The sequence below is a fragment of the Sander lucioperca genome, chromosome 10 (genome assembly GCF_008315115.2).
Source record: "Sander lucioperca isolate FBNREF2018 chromosome 10, SLUC_FBN_1.2, whole genome shotgun sequence".
Lineage (NCBI taxonomy): Eukaryota > Metazoa > Chordata > Actinopteri > Perciformes > Percidae > Sander > Sander lucioperca.
In genome coordinates, this window is record NC_050182.1 from 11,399,453 (window position 1) to 11,414,730 (window position 15,278).

The following is a 15,278-nucleotide window of genomic DNA, read 5'->3' on the forward strand; positions in this document are numbered from 1 at the left end:
AATGACTTGCTCTACCTCTGGCTATTAAGGGGAATATTTAAAGTGGCCTCCTTACCCCTTTTTTCCTCCCTTCTTGCGGGACTCGGCAGGAGTGCTGGGCGGCGAGGGCGAGCGCCTCCTCTTCTTGCCGGCAGAGTTGGCCTTGCGCTCCTTGCGATCGGGTGTACGGGAAGACTGATCAGACAAACCCCGTGCAGCGCAGGGAGCGAGGGATGGAGGATGAGAGAAAGAGGCGCAGAATGAGAGGATGGAACGGTTGCACACACAAGGAAGGGGAAGCGGTGGGAGAACGACAGCAGGGAGGGAGGGGGGATGCCGTGGTGGTGGAGGAGACGACCAGGGTTCCTGTATACTGTTCACTATCTCAAAATAGTTTCTCTTTAACCCAAACCTTCACTTCTTGATTTGTGCATTGTGGTGAAAGCTCATCTTTAGCAGACAAATCCCCTACATACTACGGCTGCACGATATTAGGAAAATATCTATTTGCGATTATTTTGACTGATATTGTGATTATGATTCACGATATTGGAGGGAATGATAATTTTTGTATCATTATTCTCATTTTCATTGAAAATTAAAAGAAATGAATGATTGTAGTGAGGATTTGTACCAAACAAAGATTTTTTCTTTAGCCTGTAGGATACGAGTTGCAGGCCGAGACGTCTCAGTCTACAGGTTTGACACATATTTTGCCTTTAACAAATATTGCGTACCCCCCTGCGATTTGGACATTGCACTAGTCCATAGTGCGATTTCGATAGAATTGCAATTAATTGTGCAGCCCAACTACATACTATAGTTTCTGGTTGTTTACGGATTCTTTTTTCGCCATTGTGCACTCTGTGAACCAAATGTAAGTTAATCAAAATCTCTGAATCAAACAGGCTTCAGATAAGCTGCCCTTTTTGCTCCCACAATTAGTTGGGAGCATTAACACATTGGCATATAAGCATTGAAACATTGGCATGACAAGTTAAATTTAAACTAGCAGAAACTGTGAGGGTATTTTCATAAGGTGACCGTGAATAGATCAAGTCAAAAAGATGTAATTTCTAAACCAAAACCAAATGTTCTCCCTCTTTATGAATTCTTCACGACATCCAAATGCAATCATGTGAAAGCACTTGTCCTGTGAATTATTTGTGGCTAGTGAACCTACTTTAGTTTATCAGCTTTTGTTTCAATTTGAAATCCTAGTTATTGTTCAAAATCATTGTCCAAACATGACAGAAACCCTGAAATACATTAGAAGGAGACAAAAGAGTGAGGAAAGGTTTGGAAAGGATGGGCAACAGACCGACAGAGGCTAGACGCAGACGAAGGAGAACGACAACGCACAATCCACAGGGCCCAGCCACATGAAACAAAACACAAACTTGCAGCAAAATACACTTACACACACCATTCAGACTTATTTTCATCACCAACTTTCCATACAGTACATAATTCATGACCATCATTTGATTTATATTCTTCATGAACAGCCACTTTGAAGTCTTTTGTTGATTAGTTAGTGGGTTATTATCATGTGGGAGAAATCAGGAAAGTTGCTGCTGATAATTAACAACAACAACAACAACAACAACAAACAGTGGTTTTAAGCTGTACTGATGAGCTGAGGGCTAAAAAAAAAAAACACCTTTCAGACTCAAGATGTTCTTGAACTAACACACACACACACACACACACACACACACACACACACACACACACACATATACCACAGATACCTACCTCCTCCTCCTTGGGGAAGATCCTCTGGCGGAAGCTGACTGGCTTCTTGTTCTCGTCTACCTCATAGTCTTCTTCATTCATCCACTCATTGAAGGCATCGGTGTCTAAAACCCACTTGGCATGGACCTGAGTGGGGGAGTGACGGAGACGGGGGTTGAGGCAAGTCGTTCAACATGAAGTATCAGTATGCTGATTGTTTTTTATTCTTTGTTTATCCTACTAAAATCTAATCATCTCTTTACGCTGATCCCCACGATTTTCATTTATTGGATATTATGTCACTTTTAACAAACATGAACTAGACATTTAAAGTGTTTCAAAAAATGTCATTGCAGCACCCTCAACTGTAACAATACTGCTGGACATGATGACTACTTGTTTTACAAAAGTAGCAGCCATAATAAAAATTCTAAATAAATGAAATTGATGGCTTGACTGGATACATTTTTTTCTTTTTTGAATACCAAAGTCTGTTTTGGTTTCAAGATGTTGAACTTGAGCTAAAAGTTCCTTCTCTGCTTATACTGCTCATTGCTCACCTTCCATGGTCTGTCAGTGTTGGGGGGGTCCTCCACGTCCCCATCCACCTCGCTGGCCGACACCCAGGTGTCATAGCTAATAGAATAAAAAATGGGTCAGTGATAAGTACGACATCGATGAACTGACTTGCCACAGTTCAATAAATATAAAAAATAATATGCTTAATAAAATTAAAAACATTCGGTATTGAAAATAAATCTGGGTTATATATAAAAAAATAAAGAAAAATGTGTAGCGCTTTCTGAGCACTTGTCCTCTTATTTTTGAAGTTTGTTCAACTTTTCAGTGAAATTGAAATGTTGGGTCTGTTTAGTCCCTTCAGAGGAGCCTGGAGCATCGTGTCTGCCCTCCTGCTTTACTAACTGACTATAATCATTTTAAAATATGACTCTGATGATAGACTAAGGAAATATAAGAGAAGATGATGAGAGCTGGTTCAACAAAAATTGTGTGGTATGAACAGAACTATCTATGAGTGTTCGGCGCCTTGTTTGTTCGCCTCTTTATCCTCCTCTCTGCTCACCTGTCTGGGGACACACCCCAGTGAACCAGCACCTGCTTGTCTTTCTTCATGACAGGGCGAAGCCATTCCTCTGCAACACACACAAACCAATGCTGACATATACACATTGGCCAATAAACTATACGAAATACTAAGTATTACACGAAAAGCATGTCTAATATTACAAAATAACTGTTAGGATTACCAGTCACATATTTACTTACAATTATATGTAAAGTGTTATCATTATAGGAGATGCATCTCGCATTTTTTTTATTAGTACAATATATAAAACACTGGTTTTAGATATACTGAACGTGGAAGAAAATCAGCAATTACATTTTTCCTCTGCTATGATTTACAGACAATTCTACCCTACCTTCTTCATGTTGGGATGGAGAGGGGTAGATGTGGTGGGTGGCCTTTGACTTGTCATCAGTAATGGAGCCCTGGAGAAGACAGAGTGGAGAAAATAATAATAAACAACCAAAGAGACATAGATTTAACAAAGTTTGCAATTAGAAAAAGAAGGAAAAAAAAAAAGCAGCCTTTCTACTTCACTGACAAATTATTTCATTGGCTAGTTTGGGCTCACCTGGTGCCTTTTTATGATGTCTTTGAGCTTACTGGCTTGTTTCTGCTCAATGTCCGGCGACAGGAAGACAGTGGGTCGAGTCAAGCAGTTGTTCTAAAAGTACCGAAACATTAAGTTAGAACCAGAAACAATATTTTTCATCACAAAAATGTATATTCTGATCTATCTATCTATCTATCTATCTATCTATCTATCCAGTTTGGTTTGATTAAAACTGCATAGAGGTTACAAAAAAAACATCTATACTATTACTAAATAATGCAGGTCAGATCACAAAGACTTCATAACAGCAGCTTATTGTCAGTTAACTAGAACCGTACAACTCGGGCTTTACTTACTGGGGGGAAAAAATGAAGCCTAGTTAAAATGATACAACTACTTATGGTGTCTTTCTCCGTATGCAGGATCGTTCCAATAAGACCAAACAAGTTTGTTCAACTAAATACACAACGAGCATTGACAGACTGCAGCAGAAATCTTAATTGGGGACACCGAGCTGTTCATCAGTATGCCACTTGCGCGGGGAGCGTATGGGTCATACCTGGACCAAGTTCTTCTCTACATTTAAGAACATTTCCACGTTCCTGTCCATCCGGGAAGGATTCTGCAGGTCAAATCTACGCCTGGGAGTGGTTGACAGAGAACAGTCAGACATGCAATGAGATGTGGTTGCAGCAGTCAAGTACAGAACAAACAGCTATAACGCAGCGTTTTGTAAGAGTGAAAACAAGAGAGTGCAAGTGTGAAAGCAAGAACAGATTGTAAAGCCCTCTGAGGCAAATTTGTGATATTGGGCTATAATAAAATGAACTTGAGTGGAAGAAAGGAGCTTCTTTGTCTTTGACAAAGCAAACTGGTTACATATCAGGACTACGTGAGGGTTTAAATAAGGGTTGACTCACCACCCCTGCTCGCTCTTAAACTTGTAGACCGAACCCAAGATGTGACAGAGAGCACCTCCTGCCTTGAAATCCAGGAAACACTTGGCCTGAAGATAGAAGATCAATAGGGATATGACGCTTCAGCACACAGAGTATGTTAGCCATGGATTTCAGAAACGTCACAGAGCACAAACACCACAAAATGTATGTGGTTTAATAGAAATAAAAAGCATGTGTTGTACTTACAGGTAGCTTGGTAAGGGCAGGATTGTTGACCCTGCGTCCAAATGCGTCCTCCTGGAACTGCAGCAGCTGGACCACCAGGCCCGCCAAGGATTTACTGGAGGGGGAGTCATTCTGGACATACTGGGACAAGAGAGATAAAAAAAAACATGTATTAACACAAACCAGTAAACTGATATACACACACATCTACAGCTGCACAATTAGTCCCGAACAACACAGTATCACAACTCTAATGTAAAAAGTGAAGCAGGGAAATGTCAGCTTTGAGTTGGGCTGAGAATATAATTATTCACATTTTCATTTCATAGTACAAGTACATGTCATTTAATTGTGGAGCCTGCGCAGTCTGGTATGGTGCTGCGTTTAAAGATTGCGATAAGTTGCCATTAAGCTGTTTCAACAAGGTAGATATTTGCTGTCACGGGTCCCGCTATCTACCAAGTCTCACGCATACATGATTTTCTTTTCCTGGCCACAGATAAATGTCCACTCCTGCTCTGGCACTAAGCTACAATGCTGCAGAGGTCTTGCTATGAAAAATTAGGACAAGCCAAAACTAAAAAGGGGAAAAAGCTCACACAAGACCTGGTCTATTTATAACAAGGACACTGTCAAGGAGACCCACTTCTAGCATTAACATACATTCAACTTATCCGTTTTACGTACAGTGAGCATATTAATAAACTCAAGCCAAGCATCTGTGTTGGCATTCTGCAGAAGCTTGTTTCCATGTTTAGTTCTGAGTTTAAAACTAGTTGCATCCACAATTCCCCATCTAGGTTTGTAATTGATTTCTTTAACATAACCGGCTAAAGCGTGTGAGTGGGTTTGAACGAGGGCATGAAGAGACAGGAGGACAATTCTTTGTTTGGCTAAATTAGTGGGTGAGTGGTATGCTGCTGTGTTGACAAAACTCAACACCGCTCACTCTTCAGCAGAAAATATAACGGTGCTTGCAAAATGCACACAGTGATCTGATGATTATTTCCTGACTACAATGTAACTGAATAAGAATAAAATGGCAAGTTTGGTTCCATGTTGCTAATAATATGTTTTTTGATTGCCTGGTGTCCCGTGATTAGTTAACAGATAGTTAGCTTCTCGGGCCTTTTGTAATGCTCATAGTTTTGTGAAAATGTTGTGAATTGAGAAAAGCTGCAAATATAAGTTGAACAACTGCAGTAGTTGCAACTTCCATCTGCCGCTCGTTTGTAAACATTTTCGCCGCAGGTGTGTTATTAGAAATGTCACTGAATGAGCGGTTAGCTAGCTAACGGCGAGCTAGCTTATAGATAACCAGCTTCGCTCAAGTAACGCCAGAGTCTATTTTGTGGCATGTTGACACAAACATGTGCTAACTGGGTATCATCTGAAACTCGCAAACAAAAGTAAATGCTTGTATAAACTGCTTAAACTTTAACTTGAGTAAGTTATTGTGTGGCAGCAGCTAGCTAGGATAGCAGCGCTCCATTGTGCCAGCGGGACGCGGGCCGTCATAGATATCAATGGAGAACCAGAGCAGCTAGCTAGCTCACCTTCTTGTAGTGCTTTCCGATCCACTGCCGCACCGTCTCGAACTGGGAAATCGTCTCTGAACTTTCCCAGAATTTCGTGGAAGGACCACCGTCCTTCTTTCGTCCCACTGCGGTTCCGCCGCCAACCTGGCCGGTGGCCGCTCCGCCTGAGCCCGTTCCGCCTGCCGTTGTCGCCGCCGTCGCCATTGTGTGTTTTGTTCGCTGCGTTGTCTTTCTCCTCCACGGCGTCGCTCACCGTGCAAGTTTTCGAATGATATTGCGCAGCCGCAAACGTGTTGACACTTAAGTCTCGCGAGTCTCGATCATAGTCTCAATAATATAGGGCTTATGGGAAATGTAGTGTCCCGTGTGTCTACACGGGACGTTTGTTTACATTACACGCTGTTGTCCTTTGGAGAGTAATAAAAAGAAAACATGCACACACAAAAATCTGCAATGTGACGTAATATTTTCATAATTATTAAAGATTCTATAATTATTATTTATTTAATATTATTATATAAAAATCACATTTCACTGTAGTTACGTCTTATAGCCTAATTTCATGTGACAAATACAATTGATTACTATTTATTTATTTTAGAATAATTTATAGTTTAGTTGTAGTTTGTTGACTCAGTTTGTCCTATATTATTTCTTTCTAATCATATATGCCTTGTTTGTTAACATCACTTTTACCACCCCCCTGCCTTAATGTGTTGCTCTTTTGAAACATATTTATGCAAAAAAAAAAATCTTAGAAACATTCTTATCTTATTACTGTTTGGAAAGAAAAAACGTACACGTCTACTGATGCCCATTTAATCCCACTATTTATACCTTGGCACCTGTAATATAAACTGTATTAAAATTTCAATGTTTGAATATATTGCACAACGATCACATGCATACAGAAATTATACACATTACTATATCAATCAATCAATCAATCAAAATGTATTTATATAGCACTTTACAGAACCAGCGGGTATCCAAAGTGCTTAACATTAGAAACCAAGAGTAAAAACACATATCATACAATAAAAAGAATGAACATAAAAAACAGTAAAATCAGAAAAGGTTACAAAGAAACAGAAGAATGAAATTGTCACACCACTGCTACGTATTAAAAGCCAGACTAAACATATACGTTTTGAGTTTGGACTTAAAAAGAGCTACATCTGTAATAGTGCGAATATCAGGGGGTAACTTGTTCCAGAGTCTCGGGGCAGCAACTGCAAAAGCCTGATCAGCCCCCCCCCGTTTATACCTTGATCTTGGCACTTCTAAAACTCGCTGATTTGAAGAACGCAATGACCGGTTGTGCTCTCGCAAAGTTAAAATTTCAGACAAATACTCTGGAGCCAGACCATTTAAGGCCTTGAAAGCAAATAATAAAATCTATTCTAAAACGCACAGGGAGCCAATGTAGATATGTATATCGCTTCCCTAGTTTGGTATTTCATATTATTACGGACATATTCTCCTTTGTCCTTATGTGGTTTCACTCTTTATTGTTTGTTCGCCTATTCAGCATATTACATTCTTGAGAACACAGACATTACCTAATCAAACCAGGAACTTGTGTATTATACGATCCGGCAGCGTATCAACAACAATGATATACTGTTTTATCTCTGTTTATCTGACCAGGAAGGACAACTGTAATTATTTGGGAATTGACAGTAAACAGAAAGTATATGGCACTTTTTTCGAAACAGCCTATAAAAGCAAAACACATCATAAAAGAGTGACCGGAGTGAACTTTTGCACGTCTGTCTTACATGTTAGCTGATACCAGACTCTTCCTGGCTGCAGAAAGTTTATGTCTTTGTACATCCAAGGCCATGAGGTGGAGCAGGTTTACACCAGCTCCTCTTTTGTGAATTGGAGAACACCATTTCTGTCATCAAAAAAGAATCAACAGAGATTTTTTTTTAGGAGATAAACAGAGACATTTAGGTTATCGAGGGAGGGGATTGCTTTAGTTCTATCAGGCTGTGATTGAATCCATGCTTACCTTTTCTATTGTGATCTAATACAGCCTGCACCACAGCCGAAGAGGAGAAGCAGTTTGTATGCACAACCTCAAAAATCATTGTTACTGAGCTGCCCTTTTTCTCTGCCATACCAACACGGTCTCACGGCAGTTTGTGTAATTGTCACGTTATTTTTAATCTATTGATTTGTGTACAACAACACGTTTATCTTGTTTTTTTCGTGGTGGCCAGCACGAAATGGGAACCATCTATTCAAGACGTTTGGGCAAAAAATCATGTCTAATCATGAGGCTAGTTATTGATAAGAAAACAAGAAAAATGCAGAATTTAATTTGCATTAGTTGAGGATTTAGCTAAGCTTTACATTTTATACACTTGACACTTTTTTTAATGAGCTGCTATGTTTTTATGACTGCATGTTATATGATTTAATAAGTAGTAGCTGTTGATGTGGCAGTTAGTTATTAAATCTTGTAGGCTATCTACAGTTACAAAGGTAGCACCAGATAAAATAAAAAAAAAATAACAGCCGAAATTAACCTTAGAACGCCAGTCATCTGTGGCAAATCATCAATAAACAATAGCATGTGGCATGATAAGATGTGCACATAAATATCCCTGTGTGGTCCACACCAAATCACATTCACCAACACAACATCAACAGCGGCTCCTCGTCTTCTTCTGAGTTTATTTCGCAAGTCAAGGTATGTTGTAGTTGAATAATTAAGCTTTTAAATACACAATTTGGAGGGTATTTGTTTTGACAGTTAGTACAGCTTAGTTTCTCTGCCACGCAGTTATGATTTCACACGTTTCATATCTGCACCAGTTTTGGATATCTAACTTCTGGAGCAATGATAGTCGTAGACCAGGGATACATTTCATACAGTAATGACGACAATGTTTATCCTTCACTGTATTATATTGTTGACTCTTTGATCTGTCTCAACCAGAACAATGAAACGCAATTCAGTTCTGCTTTTGCTGTTCCTTCTGGGGACGTGCTCGGCTTACACCTATCGTAAGTATGATCCTGCTATATCTGTGATATCTGTGATATCTTTGTTATAAAACATTTAAGTCCCCCCCCCCCCCCCAACACTCAAAACTGTGTTTTGCTTAATGTTACTTAACTTGGATGTTTGAGCGTCACTGTGCAGAATAATGGATGTGCAGAGTATCTGCAACTTTTCCTAACATCACAACTACTTTGGAGCACAACATGTGATGTGGAAGCTTGAAGCCTCCAGTGTACACTGGAATGGACTCTTTAGTGAAGTTGGAAACAACAGTTGAAATAAAAAATATTTTCATAATCACATTTCATTTTCACCAAACATTTTAATGTGTTGTTCAACTGTTTCGTTCACAGAAAATGTGGCCTTGCGTGGAAAAGCGACCCAGTCAGACCGTTATGAGCACGTGTTTGGAGCTGCCGACGCTGCTATTGATGGAAACCGTGAATCTGGTTTTCATTCTGGATCATGCACCCACACTGATGTACAGACCTACCCCTGGTGGAGAGTGGACCTGCTGGAGTCCTACATCGTCACCTCCATCATCATCACCAACAGAGGAGACTGCTGTGCAGAAAGGCTCAACGGGGCACTGATTCACATCGGCAACTCTTTGCAAGACCATGGTTCCGCAAACCCAGTGTGAGTGGACATATTGACTTCTTAAATACAGGGTTTTACCCAGGACATTGATCCACCCAGATCCTGACGCAGCTCATCTTATGATCTATTAGCTCGAATATGATGGACTAGAGAGACTCATTGAACATGTGGCTTTTGCTGTTTAAAATGCTACGGCTTTTTATAGCAAATTACATGTTGGTGTTATTTATTAAATTATATTGCTTTTTACCATTCAATTACTGCAGTTATAAAGCAACTTCATACATTTCATCCTCTCTCTCTTTCTCTTTTAGGGTTGGTGTAATTCATCATATTCCAGCAGGCAGGTCTTTAAAATTGACTTTTACCAGACTTGTGGAGGGACGATATGTGACTGTGGTTCTACCTGGTCCAGGAAAAGTCCTTACACTCTGTGAAGTGGAAGTCTACGGGTACCAGGCCCCAACTGGTGAGGAATGACTATGTTACTGAAGCCACACAAGATGTGATTTTCTAGGTGATGCACCATACCAGAGTTTGAAATGCATTCATTTGAGTAACGAAAACGGGCAAAAGCATGTGCTTCCTGTTACTGATAGATTTCGTTTTAGCAAAGTGGTAATTGGGCATCCACACAACTATCCATGATCTCTCCTCCCAACAACGTGCAAATAGCTGTGAATTCAAGTTTCGAGACAGACACAGATTGGGACACTTTGTTCTGCACAGAGCATCAAGGAAAACTGATTATCAGTGCTGATGTTTGTAAATGTGTTCTGTTTGCAGGAGAGAACCTAGCAATCCAAGGGAAAGCCACACAGTCATCAGTGAATGCTGGAGGCATTGCATATTATGCCATAGATGGGAATCGTGCCAGCATCTGGAGCCAGAGTTCCTGTAGTGGCACACTTGAGGAGTTAAACCCCTGGTGGCGCCTGGACCTGGGCAAAACCCATAAAATATTTTCTGTGAACATAACCAACTACAACGATCCTAATTTGCAACTTGCTGGAGCCGAGATTCGAATTGGAGATTCTCTTGATATCAACGGCAACAACAATCCCAGGTAGTTTAATGTCCATTAACTATACTGCTATAACCTACAGTTTGTGATTAATGGGTAGCTATCATTGGGTTTGTTTGAACCACATTTATACTCATTTTTTGGCATAAATAGGTATTTTACATCAAATAATTTGGTACCTTCATCTGAGTAACCATTTATTCATCTGAACACTCAATGAGTCACCAAATTAATTTCTCCTTCTGCTAGGTGTGCTGTGATCTCAAGCATCTCTCCAGGTTTCACTGAAACCTTCCAGTGTAACGGGATGGACGGTCGCTACGTTAACATCGTCATTCCTGGAAGAACCACTTACCTTGTCCTGTGTGAGGTGGAGGTGTATGGCTCCAGACTGGATTAAGCCTGGCAATAATAATGACAAAGACAAAACTGTTTCTCAGTTAAAATATTTGTTCTTATTCCTTTGATGTTGATCTGTGCAGCACTGTGACTCAGTACTTAGCACTGCTGCCTCTCCACTTCATTCCCTGAGCAGGGTCTTTCTGTGTGGAGCTTGCATGTTCTTCCCATGTTTTCGTGGGTTTCCTAAGGGTACTCCAGTTTCCTCCCACCATAAAGACATGCATGCTAAGTAACTGACTACAGATGAAAATTAGCCGGTTGGATAACACTGGCACATTTACAGAAATGTTGGTCAATGTGCATTGTCCTCATACATTTTTTGAAAGGATTCAGAGAAAAACTTAAAAGTAACAAAGGCAGCATATAAAAGGAAAACACAGAATAAAAGGGCATGTTTAAATTGTTGCAATGTACATTCAACTTATGTCGTATGTAACCTCAAAATAAATGTATATTCCTCAAATTAACTTTACATGTTGCAAGAATAAAATTTACTAGACTGTGTCTGTGGCGACACTATGCTGCTTTGCTTGTTGGTGATGTTTGTTTTTCGTGCTTGTTCAGCTACGAATGGATTGAGATTTTCAAAAGTCATCAAGAAAAACATCACCAGAGACTTTGAAAAAAGCGTCACAAAGATATAATTCAGTAATTTCCATGAGCAAACGTTCCTCAAACATAAGTAATTAATGCATTTGATTATTAGTTGTGGACAGGAGAGAGGGACATTTTTTCACTGTGTTTGGGAATATGATCAAGTGAAGAGTTGAAGTGAGATTAAAGAAGCTCTGGAGAGTATACTGGACATACATTGAACATTTAACCTTAAGTTCTTCATTTTAGGTTCATACACTGATCAACATCATACATCTAATAAAGATATCCTTGCCTTCTTTGTTTACTTCTTGCAAAAGAGTTATCTAACACTCAAAGACTTGTAAACCAAAGTTAATTAATTGGATTAAAGAATTGTCCATAACTCTACCTGTGGGACAAGATAATTTGCATTAGTAAAAGTAAACAATTATTCGTTAAAAACATTTGAGGTCCTTTACAAAATATAAAAAAAATCTTGATCTAAGTAACGGGATGAATGTGGCCGACGAGGTGTAAATAGAAGTGGTCCTCTGCAGTTGTCTGAACTATTTGAACTTCTTTTAATACTTTATTGTTCTGTGAACTATCTTTGATTTTTACACGATGTACAAATTAGAGATGGCCCGATACCATTTTTTGCTTCCCGATACCGATTCTGATACCTGAACTTGCGTATCGGCCAATACCGAGTACGCAGCAAGTACATGCGGCATGTTTTTCAAAACAAAAGGCAGCCTATAAAAGCAAAGCACATCATAAAAGTTGACATTGTTGCAGTGTACTGTACATTCAACTCATTCAACTAATTTCATGATGTAACCTGCCCCCAGATTTTGTCAAAATCTAGTGTTAAAATCTTCATTCTTTCAGCTGAAGCTGAAGTTTGATGAATGATGTGGCAATAAAGTATTGAATCTTGAATCTAAAAAAACAGAGGTAGTACTAGACAAAGCCAAAGAAAAACATCATAAAAATGAGCTGATCCCTGATTTCCTTGATTGCAGACTCAAGCCTTATCTACATACAAGGACAAAGACAAGTCATCTGTGGTAAATCATCAATAAACAATAGCATGTGGCATGATAAGATGTGCACATAAATATCCCTGTGTGGTCCACACCAAATCACATTCACCAACACAACATCAACAGCAGCTCCTCGTCTTCTTCTGAATTTATTTCGCAAGTCAAGGTATGTTGTTGTAGTTGAAAAATTATGCTTTTGGATACACAGTCTGTAGGGTTGTTTGATATTTGTCAGCTTACTCTGCACTGGCAGTTAAGATTTCACACTTTCTTATCTGCCACCACTTTGGATATCTAACTTCTGGAGCAATTGATTGTTGTAGACCAGGGATAGATTTCATACAGTAATGATGACAATGTTTATCCTTCACTGTAATTATATTGTTGACTCTCTGATCTGTCTCAACCAGAACAATGAAACACAGTTCAGTTCTGCTTTTGCTGTTCCTTCTGGGGACGTGCTTGGCTTACACCTATCGTAAGTATGATCCGGCTATATCTGTGATACCTTCACTATTAAACATTTAAGTCCCCAACATGTAAAAACTAGTTTTGCTTATTGTTTTCTCACATGTTTGAGCTTTACTGTGCAGAATGATTTTTGTAAAGAGTTTGACACTAGATGGCTGTTTTTAAATTAATCTGCTGAAGAAGGGAAAGGTTCTTTACCTAAGAACACCTTACCAGGACAGATCTGGACAATTTTATACCAATATGCAGACAGAGTTAGTTGAGTGCCAATTGCATTGCTGTGAAAGGAAAAGCCATGTGAGTGAATAACTGAGCCAAATGACGTGGTGTAAAGAGAAACGTTGAATGGACCCAGAAGTGAACCCTGCGGTACTCCAGTATTGAGTTTGCAAGGTTCAGACACAGATTATCTCCAAGTTACCCTGTAAGTGCGGTCCTTAGAATGAAGTGGAAGAAGGGAGACAGGTCTGTAATGCTTTACATCAGAGGGGTTGAGTGTGTTTTTTAAAGAGGTTTGGTAATTTACAAACATTCTTCCCTTAAACATTTTAATGTGTATTTCAACTGTTTCATTCACAGAAAATGTGGCCTTGCGTGGAAAAGCGACCCAGTCAGACCGTCTTGACCACGCATTTGGAGCTGCCTACAATGCTATTGATGGAAATCGTGATCCTACCTTCAATGGTGGTTCATGCACCCGGACTGATGAACAGACCAACCCCTGGTGGAGAGTGGACCTGCTGGAGTCCTACATCGTCACCTCCATCATCATCACCAACAGAGGAGACTGCTGTCCAGAAAGGCTCAACGGGGCAGAGATTCACATCGGCAACTCTTTACAAGACCATGGTGCTGCAAACCCAGTGTGAGTGAATGTTAGTACTTCTTAAAAAGGCTACAGGATTTCTATGGCGTTATATATGTGTCACATTCCTGAGCGAGTAATTGTATGTTTTGAGCACAGAGAACTATATTTTGCATGCGCATTACATTGCATTTTGAACAGAAATGTACACTCGCAAAAAATAATTCAGTTTGAGTAAACAAAAACCTATTTCGTGCACAATAAATGTATTTGCATGTCTTTCTCTGCTCGCAGGTAGACGCTGCTGCGCTCCGGTCATGTCTCCCTCGCTCTCAACCTCTTCTCTCTACGCGCTCAACTCTAGACACGCTCGCTCAGATTTTCACAGCGTTACAAGTGTGCCACAAAACCAACCAATCGCAGAATCAAAAGGTCAATTCTGATTGGCTGTTCGTCTCCAATTAGATCGCAAGTAGCAGGAAACAAAAATCTAGGAGTAAACTTTTTCAGTTTACACCTGTTGGTACAGCAAATACTGACTATAGTGGAGCTGTTCGACTAATGTTACTGGATTAAAACACATGTCGGTCAGTATTTTGTATTATTGACTTATATCACAGAAATGTCTTAATATTTGTGTGTACTATAATGCCGTTGTTTTCTTTGACTTATATCTCCTTGTGTGTTTAACGTTAGTTTGACTCATCCTTCACAAGCAATCTAGCTCACACACTGCAGCCGACATGTCATCTGAACAGGCCTCGCAGCACTATAACTAGCTAAGTTAGCTAGGTCTCGCAATGCGAGACTGAACAGCAGTAGACCTGTCACACTATAGCCACATGTAGCTAAGTAGTTTTTAATACTTTGGTTACATTACCGTATTTTATTAACCTGAATTATGTTGCTATATTAGCTTGCGAAGGAGCTATCCGTTGCTAACGCTAATTTATCTCAAAAAGCAGAAACGTTAGCTAACTACTGCCAAGATATGATTTCACTAGAGACCAGAGAGGTGTTGTAAGACTCATCAAGTGTTGTCATGTGTTTACACTGTCTTACAATGAAACCATATCTTGGCAGTAACATTAGTTAGCTACTGCTTTTTGACATAAATTAGCTAGCTAACGTTAGCGTTAGCATCGGATAGCTACTTTGCAAGCCAATAAAATATAGCCTTGGCAAACAGAATTAAGGTTAATAAAACACGATAACTATGTAACCAGTATTACAAACGTCTTACAAGTGGCTGGATTGTGACATTTTAGGTGTGTTCGGATGAATACATTGGATGCATAGCTGGACTTTATCCATGCTGGG

The 15,278-nt window shown here is 39.6% G+C and overlaps 3 protein-coding genes across 6 annotated transcripts in view; 2 read left to right on the forward strand and 1 right to left on the reverse strand.

The window, feature by feature from the left end:
• Positions 1–6,298, reverse strand: part of smarcc1a (SWI/SNF related, matrix associated, actin dependent regulator of chromatin, subfamily c, member 1a) — a 30,822-nt gene extending 24,524 nt beyond the window's left edge. For 3 of the 4 annotated variants that reach the window (XM_036006127.1, XM_036006126.1, XM_031279409.2), the window contains exons 1-10: positions 6,037–6,298; positions 4,502–4,621; positions 4,277–4,362; positions 3,916–3,997; positions 3,375–3,467; positions 3,159–3,228; positions 2,801–2,870; positions 2,277–2,352; positions 1,738–1,863; positions 56–174 (exon numbers count right to left, since the gene is read on the reverse strand). In XM_036006127.1, the coding sequence (XP_035862020.1) occupies positions 56–174; positions 1,738–1,863; positions 2,277–2,352; positions 2,801–2,870; positions 3,159–3,228; positions 3,375–3,467; positions 3,916–3,997; positions 4,277–4,362; positions 4,502–4,621; positions 6,037–6,222 (1,028 nt within the window). In that variant the 5' untranslated portion in view covers positions 6,223–6,298. The remainder of the gene's footprint in view (positions 1–55; positions 175–1,737; positions 1,864–2,276; positions 2,353–2,800; positions 2,871–3,158; positions 3,229–3,374; positions 3,468–3,915; positions 3,998–4,276; positions 4,363–4,501; positions 4,622–6,036) is intronic. The other variant, XM_036006128.1, reaches the window with a different exon arrangement.
• Positions 6,299–8,607: 2,309 nt separating this feature from the next.
• LOC118496105 (fucolectin-1-like) lies at positions 8,608–11,294 on the forward strand. The gene is made up of 7 exons (XM_036006366.1): positions 8,608–8,719; positions 8,969–9,036; positions 9,388–9,673; positions 9,949–10,103; positions 10,421–10,700; positions 10,908–11,063; positions 11,141–11,294. Exons 2-6 carry the CDS (start codon positions 8,973–8,975, stop codon positions 11,056–11,058), a joined length of 936 nt encoding a protein of 311 aa, XP_035862259.1. The 5' UTR covers positions 8,608–8,719; positions 8,969–8,972; the 3' UTR covers positions 11,059–11,063; positions 11,141–11,294.
• A 1,435-nt stretch (positions 11,295–12,729) lies between these two features.
• The window catches only part of LOC116036029 (fucolectin-like), a 37,980-nt gene continuing 35,431 nt past the window's right edge, over positions 12,730–15,278 (forward strand). The window contains exons 1-3 of the mRNA XM_036006382.1: positions 12,730–12,848; positions 13,093–13,160; positions 13,733–14,016. Of these exons, the coding sequence (XP_035862275.1) occupies positions 13,097–13,160; positions 13,733–14,016 (348 nt within the window). The 5' untranslated portion in view covers positions 12,730–12,848; positions 13,093–13,096. The remainder of the gene's footprint in view (positions 12,849–13,092; positions 13,161–13,732; positions 14,017–15,278) is intronic.